Source organism: Siniperca chuatsi, linkage group LG9 (genome assembly GCF_020085105.1).
Source record: "Siniperca chuatsi isolate FFG_IHB_CAS linkage group LG9, ASM2008510v1, whole genome shotgun sequence".
Classification (NCBI taxonomy): domain Eukaryota; kingdom Metazoa; phylum Chordata; class Actinopteri; order Centrarchiformes; family Sinipercidae; genus Siniperca; species Siniperca chuatsi.
The window spans coordinates 8,077,065-8,098,962 of record NC_058050.1 but is presented as its reverse complement, the minus strand read 5'-3'; the positions used below and the strand labels follow the sequence as shown (position 1 = coordinate 8,098,962).

Sequence of the window (21,898 nt, the reverse complement as noted above, 5' to 3'; positions counted from 1 at the left end):
CACCCTGATGTTTAAGCAATTCTCTTGGGATGGCCCACGCATCTGGCTTCCTGTGCTGCTCTGCTGTTTTCTTCTTGCAGTAGCCTGGGTGGGTCGTCAGAGCAACTAGCTGCACCTGAGAGGTGGAAGCAGCAAAAGGCACAAAAGGGTTGCTCTCCCAGGCTGAGCTCCCTCTTGCTGGGAAGCCTCAGTATCTCCTCATGGCCTCCACATCTTTGTAGTTTTATTTAGGTTTACATATGTTACAACACACACACGCATATATTCACCCATCCACACATGCCCTACACCACTGACTCTTTCCATATCGCCACACCCCATCTTATTTTCCTTATTCATTAAATAAACAAATTTGGCTTTTGAAACTTTTGTGTGTGTGTGGACTCCCTCTTGTTAGGGTTAAAAATATATTATATGATTATACAGCAGCATCTTTTCACTGAGATAATCCAAAAACATTTGAGTTTCACATACTTATTATCTAATTTAATTTTGTCTGCTTTGCATCTGTTGTAAAATAAAATACAGAGTAAAGCTGCAAAAAATGTCTCAGGTACATCTCACCTATCCTGCACTGTTACTACTGCAACACCCATGTGTAAAAACTGTCTTGTTCTGTCTTGATAAAATCATGAATTTTTTTCTTCCAGTTTCGGAAAAGGATTAATTGCGTTTGATTTTCTTCCTGTTTGGCAGAAGAAACAAAAATTACATTTGCTCATTCATGCTCAGAACTTTTAGTGCAGCAGTCTTTATTATAGCATGCCAGAAAACAAAACAACAGAATAAAACATAATACAAGATCAAAACCAAAATCTGAGATAAAATAATGTTCAAAGCCTAATTTCTTTCAAGTCACAAAATTTGGAATGCTTAAAAACTCACACTTTGCATTGTCAGTCAGTCTCAGTCACAATCAGAAAATTCGAGACAGTTAAGTCATCATGTCAGTGCACCTGACTTTATCTCACCACACACACATTCATATTTTACACATTACATATAATTGTGCAACACATTTCCCCTTCCTGATGTCTGAGGAGAGAATAAGTAGTTTATAAATGCTTGTATTATGTAACAGTTATGTCGCACTGCCAAATCTCTTGACTCAAATCCCCTGCCCTCTGAACAGGTTAAGTGAGATAATCCTCAACTAATCCAGCTATCACTGCCTTTAATCTCTTAATCCAGTTTTTGCTAAATTACAGATTAGATCAAGTTTGCTGACAGGTGTGAATGCCCCTTTTTGTGGTTTAAAAAGCACTTTGGGAAAGTAGATGTCACCATACAACCCCTAGAAAGTAGACTGTTTTGTATAACCTACAGTATATACCAGGTTCAACACTGGATAAAGTAATAAATCTGTTGTATTTACCTCTATCATACTGATCTCTAGTTACACTGTTGGCTACATGCTGCGTCTCAAGATGGTAAAGAGACAGCTATTAGCGCTGTAGGCAGATATGCATAGTACACCCATCTCATCTCCAAGTAACTCTCTTTTTAGTACAAGCGATTTTAGAAGTCCCCTTTGTGAAGCAAAATCCCTCCTTGCTCGTGAAAATTTAATACAAAAAGATATTTCAAGACTATTCTCCATTTGTATGCAGGAGAATATTTGGGCCTAAAATAGGGTCATGGGAAAGTAAAGGTTAAAAATAAACTGGTTCATTGTGATGTGGTTGGAAAAAGAATTTTATATGGGAGACGGTGCATAAGTTCAATAGTTTGTGATAAAAAGGGACTTCTACAATAGTGGTTACAATTTAGTTACAGGACATCCTGTGTAAAATATACCTTCCTCCTAAACTTCTTCCACACTCCTACAATCTAACCCCTTCATCATATTGTTTATATTCTCCAGATTCCTTCATCATGAACAGCTAGTTGCTCTTGGTCTTCAGCTCTGCCAGCTTGCTGGTGACAAAGTTCCACTTGAAGGATGTGTCCTCGTTCCCTCCTCCCAGCGAGACGTATTTGGAGAAGCTGTTGTTGCTGCTCCATCCTCCTCCTCCTCCTTCACTCTCCTCTCCCTGAGGGATCTGCCCATCCTGGCTCTCCTCCCCTCCGGCCTCTGTCACCCCCTCCTCACCCTGCCCTGCTGCCGCCTCGTTTGCTGCAGCAGCGGCGGCTGCAGCCTCTGCCTGTTTCTTGGCAGCCCAGTTGGCCGCAAAGCTATCCCAGAATCCTGAGCGCCTAGTGGGGCGAGGAGGCTCTTCTGGCTTCACTGCAAGTGGACTGAGAATTCAGAGAAAGTAGTGAGGTTAATTTTAGGATTCAGTCAAATATAGGTGGGTGCTTTGGCTTGGAATTCATTGTCAACCAACTGTTAAGTTTTCTGATTTTAGATTTTATTCTAGTGCTCTACTCATTAGTTATACTGACTGATAGTTTTAATCAAACGGAACTGCTCTGTAGACAGAAACATTAAAGATAAGTTGGTGGACTGGTTAAAAATAAGGTTTGGTTGCTTTGTGAAAAAGGGTGAGGGGTTGAAGCCTAAGTATTCAACCAATCTTAGTAGCATCTACTATCTAGTCTAGATCAATTAAAAACTAGACTAAATTCATAAATTTGAAAAAGTAAAACATCTTTTGATGACTAGGTTACATATAATTCTTGTTTTCAAAAACATTCCAATTACTATTTCAATGTGTAATTAGGAACCGTTTCCCCTTTGATATTTTGGGAAGTTAGCTTATGCACTTTCTTGCCAAGAGTTAGATGAGAAGATCAATATCACTCATGTCTGTCCACTAAATATGAAGCTACAGCCAGCAGCCGGTTATCTTAGCTTAGCATAAAGACTGGAAACAGAGCCAGGCTTGCTGTTTGCCTCTGTTTACAGTCTTTATACCAATCAGTATTGGTTTTGATCTTCTCATCTAACTGACGGCGGAGAACAGAGAACGAATAACAAATATTTCCCAAAATGTCGAACTACTGCTTTAGATATAGTCATTTACAGTAAATGCTGTTAAGGCAATAGTCATATCTAACCTAGAAGTCTATTAAACATTCGACTTTTTAACCAAATGTAGCCCAGATTTGCACCAAATCAAATCTTAAGTCTTGCAATTTATAGTTATATTTTGATGAGACCTCATTTTTTGCCATTCAATTTGTCAGTGAGCTAAATTCTGCTACTGAAGTTTAACTTCAACAACATTATTTGGGCTTCCTTGAAGTGCTGTATAATTAAGACTGATTACTACCAAAATTTCATAAAATTGAAATAAAACTGAATACATGTCACACAGAAACTATAACAATTCCCCATAGTTCCACGAACCAGCCCTGTTTTACCAACACAAACCCCACAGATGGTACAAGGTGCAAGAATAACATCCGACTAGGAAGAAAGACTCACTGGTCAGCGACTGGCGGGCTCTCAGTCTCCTCTAGAAGCTGGTGTTCATCGTCTTTGTTGAAGAGAGCTGATAACCTGTTCCAGCTTTTAGTCCCTGCCCCCTGCATCTGGACACACAACCAACCACACACACAGGGTCAAAGGCCAAGTAGGTATACAATTAGCTGTTTTCAGAGGATCAGTTGAACAATGGTCCTATCTCATACTTGGCTACATGGAGTTTTAATGATTTTACGACCACTTATTATGATATTCCTCATTACTGACACAACACTGAAGCTGTGGGGTAACAGTTGCATGACCACATTATTAAATACTTTTTTGGAATATAACATGTCCCAAAGATTATGTAAGAGCTTTCAATGTTCACGTACTTTCCTGGCCAACTGGGATACAGCATTGGGTCCCTCATCCTCCTGCACTGGACTCATCATATCATTCTCCACCTCTGTAACCTGCAACAGCAGAAAAAAAGACAAAATGGATGTACCTTACCTGTCCATACAGTGATGTCCTGAATTTGTTTACAACATACTGTCTGACGTTAATACAGATGTACAAGATTTGTGCACTTTAGTCGCCATCTAGTGCATATTGTGGATATTAAGACTTCAAAAGAAATGTTCATGAAGAAGATAGAATACATAAAAAACAGATGTTTTTTTAATATTTTTTTTGGCTTATGCCAGGACTTGAATAGTATTTCCACATCAGTATATATCAGGTCATACTAATACACTTTAGTTGTCACGAATTTCTCAATTATGCGAGGAGCAATGTCGACTAGTTAATAGCAGCAATGACAACTCTGCACATCCATCTAAATGGAAACTATCTCTCCAAACACACACAGTATTCCCTGTCGTCCCTATAGATGCCCTGGCATTGTGACAGACCACAGTATGGTCAGCCAGTCAGTGGAATGTCAACTAATCCGTTTGTTCAGCTCCCGTGCAAGATCCAGTTTCTCGGCCCTCCAGAGATCTGGGTTAACACAACACTGTGTCTGTTTCGTTGGTACCAAACCCTGGCTGGAGTACAGGTGTTGCAATGAGGCCAGTGGTGGAAGAAGTAGTCAGATACTTAAATTAAAGTACCAGTACAACAATGTAAAATACTCCATTACAAGTAAAAGTCCTGTGTTCAAACTCCTATTACTGATGCAACAGTGTGTAAGTAGTTTTACTGTTGTAGCTAGTGGAGGTGGAACACATTTTAATTACTTTGTATACAGTTTGGTAGTTTAATCCAATAAACCTAAGGGTTTATTTATTGGGTTTATTGGACCCTTCAAAGTGTCATAAATAAATCTGGGGGGGTTGTGAGATGATGAATGGTGCTTGAAAGACGAAAGAACTATCTTCTGCTACACAAATTTGTATTCATTTATTGGACTTTTCTCTGATTGTTCTCTTTTTTGGTGAAATATTAGATACTTTACCTCTTTGGGCCTCAAAACATTTCTTCAAATTAAACCATCTTAGGAGGTTACAAAGAGGAATGTCTGTAAGGGTTCACCAGCCAAAAAGATTGGCAACCACTGGTTTAATCTTTAAACAGTGTGTTTTATAAGCTTATCATCATAAAATATTAATCTGAAAAGTAACTTGTAACTATAGTGTTTTGATAAAAGCAATGGAGGAAAAAGTACAATATTTCCCTCTGAAATGTGGAGCAGAAGTATAAAGTAGCATAAAATGATAATACTCAAGTAAAGTGCAAGTATCTCAAAATTGTACTTAAGTATAGTACTTAATTAAATGTAGTACTTTGTTACTTTCCACCACTGATGAAAACATTGAACATGCCTAGTAACGTTGCCCTTTTGTACAGTACTACAGTTAACAAGGTGCTTTATTGGTGCTGTGACTACGTCTGATACTGGATTTCATTTTTGACACTAGAAACGGATGAGTTCACAGAAGGTCTGCATGCCAAACAGTTTTATCAGTTAATAATTCAGTCAAAAGACACAAGAGGAAGTATTCTGTAGGCCTAACTTCTGCCTTAAAGTTCCCTTTGCACATAAAACAAAATGATGAATAAAAAATAATCAGGAAACAAAACCTGGGGACTTTCTGACTTCAATGCCAACGACCAACGTCAACTTTCTGACACTTTAACACATGCATATGAATCAGTCAGAGGAACAAAGATGGAGAAAGTTGTCAATTCTGTACCTCTTCAGCAGTGTCCTCCTCATACTCAGGGTTAAGGGTCTTCAGTACTTTGCTCTTATATACCTTCCACATTGGATTCATACTTGCACAAATATCTACTCAACACTCAGGACCTGTGAAGACCTCTTTATGCCTCTGTGGTCCACCCTCCACCAAGTCTCCACTTCCAGATTCAGCTTGTCTCAGTTGGGCCAGCTTTGACCAGTTTCCATGCATAAAGTTCTCAGTAGCTTAGTATGGCAAGGGACCTGTTCAGCACCGAGGCCTGCACTGTTTCATAGCGTTTCTCCTGGTCAGATTATGTCTGTTTCGTCAAGCCAACAGGGTTGACAGCTGCTTTCGTCCCCACACAGTGTCTGAACAGGTAAAGCTAGGAAGCTGTGCTGTTTGTGTATGCGCCCACGCAGGTGTGTACACACACACACACACACACACACAGACTAAATTCAGCGTCATGGTTCAGAATCCCTGCCTTGGTTACCTGGAAACAGGTGTAGATTTCCTCATGCATATTTCAGAGGGTCTCTATCCCAGAGCCAGAGGTCCATTGTCAGCCAGTTTTGGTAGACTGGCTCCTGTAACCCTGATGCACACACACACACACACACACACACACGCACACGTGCACAGTATTGACATGTTTTTGTTCAGATAGACAGATTTTTATGCTACAGCAGCTCAGTGCCTTGAGCAAGTTCCCGTTTTCCCTTCCAAATTAGCCGTCTCAATCAAAGCTGGGTCTAAACTCTTCCTAATGTACCTTAGCAGACAGAAAACTAAAAAGCAGGAGGGCCTATTTTATTTTAGAAACATGCATTAATTACTTGTAATCTCATCTGCAATTCCCTATGAATTAACTCTACACACACCTTCATACGTGCAGTTTATTTATGGAAACACAAGTTTATACCATCTCACCAAACAACCCACTTATCTTCCACTGTTAGGTTGCAAGCCTGGCCCTCTGCTCTCATTGGTTGGTGCAGCATATCAGTCAAACACCAACCAGTTTCAGGTACACCGCAAGGTTTTTTGAGTCGCTTGGCAACCTGAGAGGGCTGGCAAGTGTCGTGTAGATAAAGAGAGATGTATAAAGCTTTGATGACAGATTGGGTTTCACCAGCCATCCACAACAATACGGCTGACTACAGAGCTACACTGCTTTGCTTATTTGCTTAAACACGTATGCTAATAAGAAACAACTACATTTAATGTTAACTCAACATGTTTCAATTATCTCTTTTATTGCAGCAATGATTATAGCATTGCAAGAACTTGATACTGAACATAGCAATGGTAATATAGCACTTGTGCACTTGCTATACATTTATGTAAAGCTATCCAGTGTAGCCTTGATTATAATCTTGATTATACACCAGAGAAAATTGATCTAACTTCTCCTATGGCTCTCCTGTTTCTGGTTTTGATTACCATACAGAGATGGACAGTAATGAAGCTGTAAGGCCGGGCAGATCCATAAGATCAACATGAATAAAGAATGCAGGTCTATGGATGTCCATGCACACAGACTGATGAATGTTGATTATTTGAATAGCAGCCAGTTTAGTTGTGACCGGCCCAGCTCGTGTTTCAGACTGGAAAGGACACACCCAAGTATTTACCAGAGTTAACACACCAAGGCAGTGGATTGTTATGGAGGTAGCACGGCTTCTTCAACGACCTACATATGTCTTATTATAAATACAAAAAGGATTACATAATAAAACCGTTAAATAATAGAAGATGTATACCAGTGAAGATTTTTATTAATTAAGTAAACATGCACGATAGTGAAGTTTCAGAGCATTATGCCATACTGGACTTTCGCATCAAAAAGATCTGGAAATAGTTAACAAGTTCTCAATCAAACTGCACAAACCTGCAGACAGTGGTGGACGTAATATTCAGATCTTCCTCTTTAGTATTATCAATAACAAGTACTTGAATAATCAAAACTTCTTGGTAATACACTTTCACAGTGTTATTATTGTATATTTTGCATTATTCAATTATTATCACTGATGCATTAACATGTATGGAGCATGTTAATGTTGCTGCTGGTCGAGGTGGAGCTTATTTTAATTATTTCATATACTGTTGGGTAATTTAAATGTTCATTATTGTTTAGTATGTAAAATCTTAATGTTTAAAACAACTAGTAACTATAGCTGTGAAATAAATGTAGTAGTAAAAAGAACAATATTTCCCTCTGAAATATAGTAGAATAGTAGAAGTATAAAATAGCAGGAAGATAGAATAGTGATGTAAAGTACAAGTACCTCAAAATTGTTCTTAAGTCTTACTTGGGTAAATGTACTTAGTTACTTTCCATCACTACTTGCAGGTGTGTGAATGATCATGGACATAATATGTGAGATATTTACAGAGGCCAAATTCTATCTGGAATTCAAATAATGTGCATAAATTAAAACATCAGTATAGATGTTTGACAAAATTCTTATCACAAGGTCCACTTACTTGTTTTTTCTGGAGCTTTCGGCCACATCTTGTGCCCTTCGTCATCGAATGGAGTTTTTTACGTACTGAGTGTGTGAGATGAAAGCTCAAATGTGGCTGAAAGCTACTTCAGATAGTGGACCTTCAGATAAGAAGATTTTTTTGTCAAATTGCTGTTTTCAAGGTCAAGAATGAACCTTCAAACTCAGTAGAGATATGGAAGAAAACGTAATTTTCACAATATGTGAAGATATTATTATACCAAACCAGTTTTTTTGTCATGTTAGAGAAACGTTTCTCCTCACTTAGTGTCAGAGAGAAGAACTACTACACTGGAGCAAAAGACAAATATTCAGTTTAATTAAATTATTTTGTTACACATTTTGTTTTTTCACTTCATACTCATTAATTAATTGTCTTTGTGTGTTGTGATGCATACCCCCAGAATCCTACACATATCCTCTTCTTTCCTGGATCTGGTTTCACTTTCACTGGTATTTTCTTATTAATTACTGGCTGGATGTTTTCCAAAAGCAAATACTAAAGAGAAACATACCATATAAACTGTTACAGTATATTGTCGTTGCCTTTGATTACCACAAGGTGGCTCAAGAGTCCTTTACGTTGAACATCTGGTTTTGGACATTGTGAGGAAGCAGTCATGTCTAATATTTCAAATGTGCAGTGATTATTAATAATATTTTTTCATCACGTTACAATCTGCAAATGCTGATATAAAGTAGTGAGGTAAATATGCCATAATTTAATTAATAATACCAAAAAAATACACCATGGGTAAAAGTGGCATTGTAGCAAATCTTTAAAACAAATTTAAAGCTAAAAAGAAGAAACAATGGGCTTTGATTGCTTCACTGATCATATAGGGTTCATCGCATGGCAGTTTAAAAATATTCTTTATGTACCTGCTGAAGTAGTCTGATTTGTGATTACTTTGTTTGATTTGATTAGTTTCATGACAAAGTTCATCAAAGCTAATAATCATTTTTATTGCCATAATTGTTCTGTCTTCTGTCGGACAGTTGACTGTTCAAAGACGTGTCATTGTTGGAATTCTTCCAGTCCAAAGGTGAATGTGAATGTGGGTCAATACCTTTGTCGCACAGCAGCACGTCTTGATATATCTGTACATTAGCAAACTATTTGTATTTGAATGTTTCCTTGAGTACTTGCGGAAACCTGTTGTCAGTAACATTTAGATCCTTTACTTATGTAGAAGTTGCAATGCAACAGTGTAAAGATAACGCATTACAAGTAAGTCCTGCATTCGTAATTTTACTCGAGTAAAAGTATGTAAGTGTTGTCAGTAAAATATACTTTAATTATGAAAAAGTACTCATTGTGCAAAAAAAATGTATTATATATTATATTAGCCTATATTACTGGAGTTTTTTTTACTGATGTCTTTACACATCTATGGCAGATGAAGTGTTCATATCATTTACATAAGTAAATTAACAATACCGAAGTGTAAATATACTTAGTTACAAGTAAATGTCCTGCATTCAAAATGGCAGTTAAGTACAGAGGTATTATCAGTGAAATGTACTTAAAGTATTAAAAAGTAAAAGTACTCATTGTGCAGAAAAAATGACCCTTTTGAGTGTTATTGTGTATTGTGTATATTTAGTCATTAATACTGACACTTTAATGTGCAAGTAGCATTTTATTGTTGTAGCTGTTTATATACATGTAGTTTAATCTATAACAATGCACTATATCTTATGTGTAAGTTTAAATTAAATTGATCTTAATATACAAAGTAACTGCTGATAAATAAATGTAGTGAAGTAAAAAGTGCAATATTTCCCTCTAAATTGTAGTGGAATAGAACTACAAAGTAGCATAAAATGGAATTACTCAAGTTAACTGCAAGTGCTTAAAATTATATTTAATTACAGTACTTGAGTAAATGTACTCAATTACTTTCCACCAATAAATTTACAGTATGTGGAAGCAGCATTTCAATGTAGTTGGTCAAGGCAGAGCTAATTTTAATTTCTTTATATGCTGTTGGGTAATGTATAACAATGCGTCGTATTTGCTTAGCTCATCATTGGTTTTGTGTGTAAAATGTTACTCTCCAAAGTAACAAGTAATTATAGCTGTTAAATGAATGTAGTGGAGTAAAAAGTACAATATTTGCCTCTGAAATGTAGTGGAGTACAAGTATAAAGTAGCATAGAATGGAGATACTCAAGTAGCTCAAAATTGTACTTGTAAATATACATAGTTACGTTCCACCACTGGCTGTTGCTATGAATGCATTAATGTTGGTGAGCAAAATACCACTAAACCATGATCTGCGTGTGGTGTACATACACTATAGAACTCACAGGTCAGTGCAGATGAACCAGGCGATCCTCCTCCATAACGTGTCACATGCATTGCTAATTTGGAGTCGAGGACCTTTGCAGCAGGCGACAGCTCACATCTGTGCTCGTCCTTCTTCTCAGCTCCCAGTATCTTGTCACCCCCCTCTCACCCCCTCCTGTCTGGTGTCCACGTAATGCTCGTCCATTTAAGAGCCTGTTGTTCAACCTCCTGCAGCGACTTGGATTGGACAGTGAAATTCCACCAGTGTGTGTGTGGGCCTGGACTTTACAAGGCTGATGTATGCTCACCAGTCAGAATGTTTATAGCCCTAAATAGACCTGAATGTAAAGACAGAGCCATAGCAAGATGAAAACTGGCTGGTCTTCAAACACAGTATGAGCCGTGTGTTGAGTAAAGGGGTTTGACATGGAGCCTGCTGAACTTTGCTGTATTTTCTCTGCTGTGTGTAGTGTCAGAAAAACCTGACTGAAATACTGTAGTGTTGAAGGTCAGGGCAAATGTAACTCAACATTTCAGGTTAAAAACATCTGGAATCCACTTTTAGCTCCAAGTATATTGAGCAGTTTGCTGACGCAGTGAAATTTCAGTATGCAGGTCAGTAGGTCAGACTGTAGGACAGCTGCTTGGACTAATGTGCATGTGCAGTTTGTCCTTTGGCTTATTTAATAAAGTAGATTAAATGAATATTATTCACTTTCTTGCCAAGAGTTAGATGAGAAGATCAAGATCTGTACAGAAAACATGACGCTACAGCCAGCAGCCACTTAGCTTATCTTAGCATAAAGACTGGAAAAAGGCTCTGTCCGAAGGTAAGACACCTCTGCTTGCTAATTAAGGTAGAATTTATTGTCATTCTCTCCATATACAATATTCAGTATACAGGGGAACAAAATGTGTTTCTTCAGTGCTACGGTTTACTCAATAAAAACAAATGCAACAATACATAAAACAAGTGTAAAGTGCAATAAAGTGAAAGAAGTATTAACTTGAGTAAAGTGCAATGAATGAACAATGTTCATCTCATTTGTTTAAAGGAGCTATATGTAAGACGTGGCCACCTGTCGAATTCATACTCCAAACAAACTGGGGGTAGCATGTCACCAGAAAGTTGGGGTGTCCACACCTATCGTAAGAAACAAGGAAATGCACAGTCCCTCCCATAGGTCTTTCTTTCTTTCAACAAATAGCTAATTTAGCAAACATATCAACACTGTCAGTAATTAGCTAGCTTTAGAAGCTATCACTAAATAGCCAACATTAGCTTTAACAGCTGTTTACTTACCAGTCTAGAAGAAACATTGCCAGTTCAGCATCAAACATCAGCTGTTAGAGGTCTGAAGAGGTAAAACTACAGCATGCCACAAGAAATAAGAAAAGTCAGAAAACAAAATCTAAATTGAAGTAGCATGAAAAATATTTTTCTTGTTTTATGTCCTATTAATCATGTTTTGATCCCTCAGACTTATTTTCCTTCCCCAGGTCAGGAATTACTGTTGTATACTTTCAGTCTTAATCAAGCATTTATTTGATCCAGTGGACGTTCATAAACAAGTGATTGAAAAGTACTGGGGCAGTGCTGCAGAGAGAAACATTTCCCCGTGTGGGATTAGGATTAGGGTCATAATCTGTGTCATCCCGAGTGAAACCACCAATGTTTCTCCTCAAATTTTCAGTTAATCTAACAACAGTAACACCTTTTAATTTTTGTTTGTTAAAATGGTGTCATGTCTTAAAATGTCAGTCGGGTGAAAGTTGGACCACATACAGTTTGTTTATGCAAATAAAAACAAGGCCTACATGTAAATGTCACGTGCTTTGTTGGTAAGGTGTGGTCATCTACATCAATTTAAACAACAAAGAAAAGTCCCACTCAAAAAGTAGACAAGTAGTAAATCACCACAGACTTGCTAAAACATTTTTTATCTGGAGTTTTTTTCTCCATAGACACACCGGATGTGTGGATTTTTGTAAACCCATATTTGACTTGTGTATTGATCACCTTATTTGTGAGGGAAAATACAGCTTGATAAAGTTAGCCATAAATGGAATAATGGACACATGACTTCTGAAAAATGTCAGATTAGTAGGACCTTGCCACATTGGAGAACAGACGTACATCCGTACTTGTGTACATGCACGTGACCTGCATTTGTTTGTCTCTTTTTGTACACACATGCATGTTTAAAAGCAAGCTGTTAGATGATGCAATGCCATGCATGTTGCATAAACACCTCTACTTGCACGCATCACACATTTGTCTATGTTCTTCTAATGTTTTACGAGGCCCTGCAGACGTGTGAGTTTCGGCACCGACACTTCCTATCATGCCAACTGTTGTGTAATGCACAATAAAATGCCCATTCACAGCTCCTCCCAAAACAGGATTTTTCTGTTATGTTTCCTTCAGGTTTTACATAAGAACTCTCATGGTTATTAGTCCTCTTCCAGTTTACTGTGGTTATTATCACATCCTGCACTATAGTATGCATGCAGTTTAAGAAACAAAAGGACATTTCTTAAATAAACATAAATGTTCTTATTCTGATGTAGTTTTTCTTACTGTCTGACCTTGTGTAAAAACAATATTTTGGAGAGTTAGGGTTTGCAGGTAGGAAAAACTCAGCAGGGTGCAGATTTAACAATGAACGATGCGTTTATTGGTAGCAACATCGACAATGCAGAAGGCCCATCTATGCACTCAAACATCACCAATCATTCACTAATAATAACAGCAATGGGAGTGTGGAAACTTAATGGAGCACAACGTAGAACACAACAACACCAATAACAATGCAGGAACACAAATAAAACTAGACTCAATCGATTGTCCCAGTGCATGCTGGGAGGCTTCTCCATACAACTGCCCAGTGGGATGCTACTAAATACTTTTTGTTTTATTACACAGCTGCTCAAGATCTCATTGTCTGAGATACCAGTGTGTCTTTTGTATGATTTCACCAAGAACGCAATGACAAGATAACTGTTTTAAAGGGAAATACTGCTCACTCTAAGAGTTCATATGCTTTTATTATCATTCATGACAATCCAAAATAGACATTGATGAATCAAGCTGTCATTTCATACATGCACACAGTACTCTAGTTACTGTGACGTACTAGATCAACACAGTCCATCCACAAACATCACTTAAGCCTTTGTTATGAGCTGCAGGTTTACAGAGTCCTGACCTGTGCTTTGTCTTTGAACACACACACATGCACACACAAACAAAACTTCTCTTCGTATATGTTATCCTTCCAAAACAGGCCACGACGAAAGGTTGATCTCTCAGTAAATAGTGAAGCATTCCAGTGACTGACTGGAGCCGCTGAGGTGTAAGACAGATGATTAATCACCATTTCACCAGCAGAGAAAGAGTGGGTGAGTCCACTGACCAGTTCAAATCAGCTCAAGAAAATCTTTAGATTAGATGCAACTAATCAAACATATTTTCATGAGAATGTTATCAGTGTTGATAGTAGGACAAGAAGTTGTTTCGACATGTTAAATCATCATCCCATAATGGTAAATTCAAGATGACAAAGTAAAAAAATCTGCATTTGTTTTATCGCTTCTGCATTTGTCTTAATTTAAGGAGGATTTCATCAGCATTCCGAATAGACAACAAAAATTGATCATGGTTCTGCTTTTAGCCAAGCCAGAAAGTAAAAAAAAACAAACAGATTTTTCAAATAAATTGACTTTAGCGCTATAATAACATTGATAACTTATATAAAGTTATAACAGAAGAACCACCTTGAATGTGTTTGGGAGGGTCCGAGGGCATGGCAGGTGAACCTACAGTTTACAGGGCCTGAGGGTGATATAAATATATTCAGACCTGTTGTTGCTGTGAGCTGTTGAACTCACTTACATGACATACTTTAAGAGAGATGATACTCTGGTTTAACACTGTTACCATAATCAAAAGGCATGCAGTGGTGTCATCAGTTCAAGGACTATCAGTCCACTATTAGTTTTGCATGTTTTAGACCATGAACATTACTACCATTTTCCAAACCATACCATATATATTTCGTTTTCTTGTCAATATAGGTTTTAGCTATGCTAGCAATGTGGCTCTAGGGATGGCAATGTTCACCACTTTGGTTGGGACTGAAATATCTCAACAACTATTGGATGGATGTCATGAAATTTCGTAAGGACATTCATTGTCCCCAGAGGATGAATCCTACTGCTTTTGCTGATCCCCTGACTTTTCCTCTAACGCCACCATGAGGTTAACTTTTTTTGGTTCTGACTGATATATCTATTGGATGGATTGCCATGACATTTGGTACAGACGTTCATGTTTCCCAAAAGATTATGTGTAATAACTTTAGTAACGACCTTTCCCGTGGCGCCATCATCAGATCAAAATTTTAATATGTCCGATATTTTGGAAATGATGAAATTATTGACCAAATACCTGCAAAATTAATGGCATTCCCATCAATCTTAGCTGTACTTTGTGTTCAGTGATATTTAGCTAATGTTATCATGCTAACACGCTAAACTAAGATGATGAACATGGTAAACATTATACCTGCTAAACATAAGCATGTCAGCATTGTCACTGTGACAATGTTAGCCTGCTGACATTAACATTTAGCTGCCTAAGTACAGCCTCACAGAGCTGCTGGCATGGCTGTAGACTCAAAGTCTTGCTGTGAAACAAAAGCTCTCAGTTATGATTGTAAATATAAAATAAGAAAAGGACTGTCCTCTTGCTTTCCAGGATTATTGACCAAGTTATATCCGAGAACAGAAAAGCAGCATGGTGGTCTACGTGCCAGGATAGTTCTGCTGTTGCAATGGGAACATTTTAGCAACATGATACAGGTGGGTTATTTTGGTGAAGAGAATCAGAGGTCACACAGGTTTACAGCTAAGAAAGGATCATTATGAAAGCTGCTTGTTAGAGAATACAAGAGACAACTAATGCATTTGCATTCACATGTGTGTTTGTGTGCTTATGTGTGGTTGCATGTGCACTAGCTTGTATAATTACACAGTCACAAGGTCCCCTGAAGACACTGAGGAGCTCTTTTTAAGGAGGTGCCCCTTCAAATCCCAACCCCTTCTTTAAACTGTACATGTGGTTGTGTGCTCTTCTGTGCAAGTTTTTTCAGGATATAGCCTGTTCAAACAGGTTTGTACTGAAAGGCTGGAGGTAGTTCCCCAACAGCAGGCCTGCTGTTTCACTCAACAGGAATATAAAGTTCACAACAAAGAAGAAAACACACACATGTAGGCCCACAGAGAAGAGTTTAAAACTATGATGTTGTACAGATATGATAGATTAAGACATTCAAAGATTTCAAGCAGATATGAACCTCAAATGAAAACACATACACATGGCTCAATATACACAGATTGTAAAATAATGTAAAGAGCACACAGAAGCACATGTACAGTCAATACACAAAGGTAAATTAATTTCATGGTACCAATGTGGGGTTTTAGTTTTGATCAAAGCAGAACCCAGTGCCACTGACCGAGTGCTCTAGAGGAGAGCTTGTAGAAAGAAATCATCATCATTCTTATTTTATAAACAACACAGTACTTGTGATGTTGACTTTGACTCTCTCAGAGTTGACTTTCTAAAAACCCCAGAGCAACATACCTTAAAAACACCACACTGAGCATGCTCAGTAACAGCAGAAGATGAAGAATATTAGAGAAAGAGAGAACTTACTGTAATGTGGCACACAATCTACATGCATGTGTGTGTTAATACAGACTTGAGCATACTCTGTGTCATGTAATATGTGTATTTACTGTATCTGCACTTGTGTGCATGAACATGTGAGTATCATATGTGAGCATGTTAGCAAGCTTACATGGGACGTGTACATGACACGCCATGAATCATGTTATACAACAAAGCCAGATGACCCTCGGACATCCAATCACAACCTCGCCTTCCTGCTTTAACTGTTGCTGTCATGATGCCGCACGTACAACTGCTTCCTCTCATCCTTGCCAATCCTCGAGCTTTGACCTTAATATATCAAATAATGGTCAGCTTTTATGACCAACCAGGAGCCACTCTGGTCCTGAACAAAGTTTACGAGCACGTGGTGGCTGTAAATTTTCTGGTGCTGAGTGTCCTGGTGGTTCCAACTGGACACAGTTGCAAAGTTTACGATCAGCATCCATATGAAGCACCACGTGCCTCAGCAGCCTCTGTTGCAAAACTGAGTCTCTCAGATATCCATCCACACCTGTCTTCATATGTTCCCTCCAAAATTAACCTGCTCTGACCTCATCTGTAGAGAACGGGTTGCTGCCAGGGGAAGATTAGATGGAGGGATTCAGGGGGTTGGAGGGATGAGATGAGAGGATTGGAAGGTAATTCAACTCTGCATTCTCTTTACAGCAGTCTTGGGTGTAGAGCTCTGGAACAACTTCTGGTGTAAGTGGATCTTCATCAGGTGCCTGATGAGTTATAGATACAACAGTGACGGAAAAGGAAAGGGGTGCAGATAGAGATAGTAGTTAACAGAGCAGTGAGTGTTTCATTTGGACATGAGCAACATGCGCGGCAGCAACCAAGACATTTGTTTAATGTAAGCCAAGTTTCAACTTTTGAATTTGCTATGTACACTAAATACACACTCTAGCACCCAAGTCCATAAAGATGCAGGTATAAGCAGGCCAACATGCTGACACAGTGACAACACACATTAGTAGTAGTGTAGTGTATTCATTGCCACTGAGCAAGACAATTAATCCATAATTGCTCCCATGGGTCAACTGCATGGCCAATAGTGGAACACTGTGGCTGCCTCCCTGAATACATGGCTGTGAAACCGACAGCTGAGGAAAAAGCAAATGTTTCTTGCATGTTTTTGACAGCTTGTGACATAAATCCACAATGAATGCTACATAACCAGGTAATTACTCATGTAATTAAATATCAGGATGAGAATCTCTCAATTTTTCAATAATCAGTGATTGAGAAGGTAACTTGCAGGAGCCTTAGCCGCAGAGCTATTTCCAGAGAAGGTGCTACTAGTTATATGTGCTAGTGATAAGATTAAAGTGATTTTAGTTAGTTCTAGTTTTGGCCTGAGAAACGTGAATTGGTCCGGTTAGTTTGACTGACTGAAGACACCGATTTTTAAAAAATCAAACAAAACCTTTGTTCCATTTCATAAAGACTGATATTGAAGACTGTGTCATTTGAAGTCAACAGGTACACCATGGAAAAACAGTATACCTGTTTAGGTGAGTGCAAGTAAGTACTGTGTCATGTCACAACTTATCCTGTTTACTGCTGAAAAGTAGGCCACATGGCCCAAAGGCATACCCTTGGAGTGATATATGTCAAGGCCTGACAAAGACATATACCTGGAAAAGGTGATCTATTCCTAACAAGGCACTCCCTTCCTCAGAATGACAAACGTTTGGGTCAGATATCTACTAACTAAGCTTATTCAGAGGACTGCACTGCTGTGGAGAAAGAGGCTTTAAGTGTGTGACCATTTCAAAACAGTTTCTAAATCCTCCCATGACAGAAATAACTCTCAGAGGGCAACAATAATGAGAATAGTCAGAAATTAGAGTTAAAAACTGAGGGACTATTATTCCCAAACCACTGCCTATTCCCAGCTCTGGCTCCTACAGCCGCTGCTATTCTCACAAGCATTCCCCACCAATATAGACAGGAAATCAGCTGCTCACTGCCTCTGCTCCTCTCATACAGCGGCTCAGCAAAAAAATGTGCCCATCAAAACCATGTGGGGTGTTGAAACAACATTCTCAGGCTGTGGATTTTCAAAAAGAGTGGTCATTGAGTGATTTCAAAAAGGGATAAATTAATGCAGAACATACTGAGACATCTTTTTTTTGTCAAAATAAGTAGACTCATGTTTCAATACAGTGGGATAGTTTTTCTACCACTAGACCGCGTCTTGAAGGTAACTATTTTACTCACAACAGCTGAAAGTGATTTATGTGAATTCTTCAAATAAACTGAATTACACTGGAAACTACTGAAACTGCCGTACCCAATCAACAAGTCTGTTCATTTATTGTAAGAAAATGTACTTTGTACATTTCCAGACTGGATTCAAGACAAAAAGAGTTGCTAAGATGCTCGCTTTTTAATACCGGAAATTGACGTTAATGATAAAACCATAATCGTTTTATTTATTGTGTCAAATTATTTATTTTCTTAGTTTTTATGTAGTAGGCTACTTCTTCCCATTTTTTATCCCTGGCTGAAGGATGGCGTCCAACAGTCAAAACACTCAACTCAACATCTGCCCTGAAATGAAATTTGGTGTGGATATATATAGCCTAGATTCTTGCATCATATTTTTTCATGACAGTGCAGGCAATAACTTGCATAATAGTGCCCAATAGTTGTGGTTTACCAAGTCACTGCTTCCTCCTCCACTGATTTCCACTTAAGTTTTGCAGCAGGTTCTGCAAATGATTCCCTCCATGTGTTTCCTAGTGGCACATGAAAAGATGAACAGATGGCAGTTTTAGGTTGTGTGACAGAGCAGGAATGTTTGTAAGATTTGAAATAAAACACCCTGTTAATAAGGTTTAAACAAGACTAAGAGCTTTCAGCTAAATGCTAACGTCAGCATGCTCACAATGACAATGCTTACAATGTTTATGTTCATATTCACTGTTTTAGTTTGTTACTAACATTTGCTTATTAGCACACACAGCAGAGGCTGACAGGAACATCATTAATTTAGTCACACTGCTAGCGTTGCTACATGAAATACACTAGAACCAGTGGGGAAAAGTAAAAAAAAAAAAAGTGAAAGTGTGTTTAAATCTATACAATATGTTAAACTTGTCTCAAAGTTTTTAAATTGTACTTTTGTTGATATCTGTGTACAGTATTTAATAATCTAGCTAAGAGACAAGTAGTCAAAGTGTAAAATCCACATATTAAAAAATAATTTCACATTTTTGTCTGATATATACTGTCACACACTTTCCTTCTTCTGTTTGCTCTGAATGGATGACATCAGCTAGCAACAGTTATAAAGCAAAATGATCACAAACCCTGTGGGGAAAAACCTTTGCGCCCATAAATAGAGAAACAAACAGCCTTCGAGTCCAGAGATAAGCCGCTTTTCAGTAAATCCTAATGAAAGGGGAGCCAGAGGGAGATAGAAAAATAATCAGAGTGACATTAGGAGGCAGAACATGGCGTCCTACATCACTGACCTGGCAGGTTAAAGAGCTGAGATATTAACAAGCTGTAGCAAACTTATAAACTACAGCTTTACAATTGACAGGCTAACTTATATAGCACTTTGCAGTTTACTTGTTTGGTTTTTTTTTGAGCATGGCAGGCTTCCTATGGCCCATAAGAGCGATTCAAAAACGAGACAAATTCAATGATCACTGAAAAATAGACTTTTAGTTATTAGAAGGGCTTTTTATTAGTAAAAGTCTATTTTTTTAAAGATTGGAGGCTTTGATGTGGCAGCAGATAAAAGCGGATGCTGCTGATTATGCTGCAGAGCGTGGGTGTCTGGGATCTGAGAGACATTGTGTTCTCTGCAGTCTGCACGTTGGTCGCCAGTCACAACAACAGCTCCCTGGGCAGAGGCCACCCCAGAGCGAACCTCCATCCAGCACATGCTCCAGCCCCGCACGTGCACGCTGTCGTCTCCTCGGCCTGACTCTGCCAGGGATGCTGAGATGTGACCTTATGCAGTCTGTGCACATAAACAGGACTGTGATCTGCATGTGCTTGTACATTTCATGTGTTTAAAACATTTCTGGGGGGGATGCCTCATGAAGCTCTAACACTTCATCCCCCATGAAAAGGGTTACATACAGTACTTCTTGACAGAAAATAAAGCTACTTCAATCTGTGGTACAACCTGTGGTAAAGTGCCAGTACGCTTCTAATGGACTTTTTGGTTCAATCAGTTCAAATATCCAAAACAATATTTCGCCATTATTATACAGCCTGTCAAGACTAAGGTCATATTTAACATACATGATGATACATACAGGAGCAACAAACTCTCCCACTGTCATAAAGATTTATCATGCACACACAAGTTGAGCATATTTCTTATAATTGCTCTTCTGAGAGATTGTGAACTCAGTGATTGGAAAATGAAAGGTGATAGTCAACTGAGAATGAGCTTCACAGTCCTGTTTGTGTCTCTTGTTCACACCTGCAGCTCCAAATTCCACCTATTCCTGAATAATTGTTTTTTTACAAAAAGCATTTACAAAAGCCATCTTATCTACAGAACTTCACTTTTTTTTTGTCTGTTATGGCCACCTCTCTCTGAGTGGCATCTCATGCCCCTTTGTGAGAACTGGTTAGATGTTAAAACAAAATAAAAAAAGGGAATGGAGCTGTCCCAAATAATGATCCTCCCACCCACATTCCCCACTAATGACCTTATCGCCATCCTTTTGTCTCTGTGGCTCAGAACCAGGCCGATTTTGGTGACGCATCACCAGTTAGCCAATGGGCGCCCTTCGTTAAGGGTTATGTCCTGGGCCTAGCATCACTGAGACGGCAAAGTGAGATTTTTGCCCAGTGATGTGCGAGGAGGACGGGATGGGGAGGGATGATGGGGGAGGAGCTTGTGGCGTGGGCAGAGGGGCACGTGGCGCCCAACGAGGTCTCAGCCTGTCACAGGGCATCACATCAGACAGTGAGCAGGCATGCGCACTTTCTAAACTCCACGCCCTGCAAGAGAAAGGGAGAACGTGCAGAAAAACAGTCACCAATCTGCCTCAAACCTGTCTGTAGCAGGGGAAGATGGGAATTAAGTGTGCAAACATCAGGAAATCCGTTTTGTCTGGCCAACATGTGAAGTACTATCACACTTACTCATGCACCCCATGTTACAGAGGAAATATAAATCTATAAAAACATGAAGAATGCTCAATGAATATTCTGTGAGGTGATGAAAATGGCTGCCACTTAAAATCAACTCATAATGTGGACGACCAATCTTGCCAGAACTACATATTTATTCCTTAATTTGCCATCCAGAGACATTACATTAGGGCACATTCACAAGCTATCTCTTCGAATATACCATTTGCTAGAATTTTAGAACTTCCTCATCTCGTTACTTGCTTAAAAAGGTATTTTATGTGGAACGGTTATCCAAGCACCAGTAAAAAAAAGACAACATGCTTGCAGAAAATGCTTGACATTCAAGGTCTACTTGGAACTAAAAGACATGTACGCTCAAATTCCTTTATTGCTTGGGTTTCCTACTTGACACTCAAGCAGAGCCACACCTACATTTTTGTAAATTCACTATAAATTTGGGCTTGCATGTGCCAAGCAGATGAATTAAAAAAAAAATAAATAAAAAAAAAACACTACCTCACTTAAAAAGAGCCATAACGTGCATCAGCCTGACCACTTCCTGTTGCGTGCAGATGAGACAGATTCTCTGATACAGGAAATACTGTAGCTCTGCAGCTTTCAGTGCCAACTAAGGAACTGTTCACACTCAACTCAGCAATGGTTTTAATTTGTGGAGGAACTGAGTTTGATTACTCAGAGTTAACA

The 21,898-nt window shown here is 38.6% G+C and overlaps 1 protein-coding gene across 4 annotated transcripts; it reads right to left on the bottom strand.

Annotated features, from left to right (window-relative positions):
• Nucleotides 1-721: 721 nt before the first annotated feature.
• Nucleotides 722-10,641, bottom strand: LOC122881787 (uncharacterized protein C1orf232). Of its 4 annotated transcripts, XM_044208400.1 has the most exons (5): nucleotides 10,362-10,511; nucleotides 6,032-6,133; nucleotides 3,745-3,825; nucleotides 3,371-3,477; nucleotides 722-2,238 (listed from the first exon to the last, which is right to left on the bottom strand). In XM_044208400.1, exons 2-5 carry the CDS (start codon nucleotides 6,059-6,061, stop codon nucleotides 1,884-1,886), a joined length of 573 nt encoding a protein of 190 aa, XP_044064335.1. In that variant the 5' UTR covers nucleotides 6,062-6,133; nucleotides 10,362-10,511; the 3' UTR covers nucleotides 722-1,883. The 4 variants fall into 4 exon arrangements, with proteins under 4 accessions (XP_044064335.1, XP_044064334.1, XP_044064336.1 ...); XM_044208399.1 differs by lacking the exon at nucleotides 6,032-6,133 and having other exon boundaries at nucleotides 10,348-10,641; XM_044208401.1 differs by lacking the exon at nucleotides 6,032-6,133 and having other exon boundaries at nucleotides 10,362-10,517.
• Between the last annotated feature and the right edge of the window lie 11,257 nt (nucleotides 10,642-21,898).

Excerpts from the sequence above, each read along its gene's own strand:
- LOC122881787 (XM_044208398.1), bottom strand. The coding sequence starts at position 5,631 with ATGAATCCAATGTGGAAGGTATATAAGAGCAAAGTACTGAAGACCCTT. Across the intron at positions 3,478-3,744 it reads TATCCCAGTTGGCCAGGAAA|ATGCAGGGGGCAGGGACTAA; the intron begins GTACGTGAACAT and ends TTGTGTGTCCAG. Across the intron at positions 2,239-3,370 it reads AGCCCGCCAGTCGCTGACCA|TCCACTTGCAGTGAAGCCAG; the intron begins GTGAGTCTTTCT and ends CTGAATTCTCAG.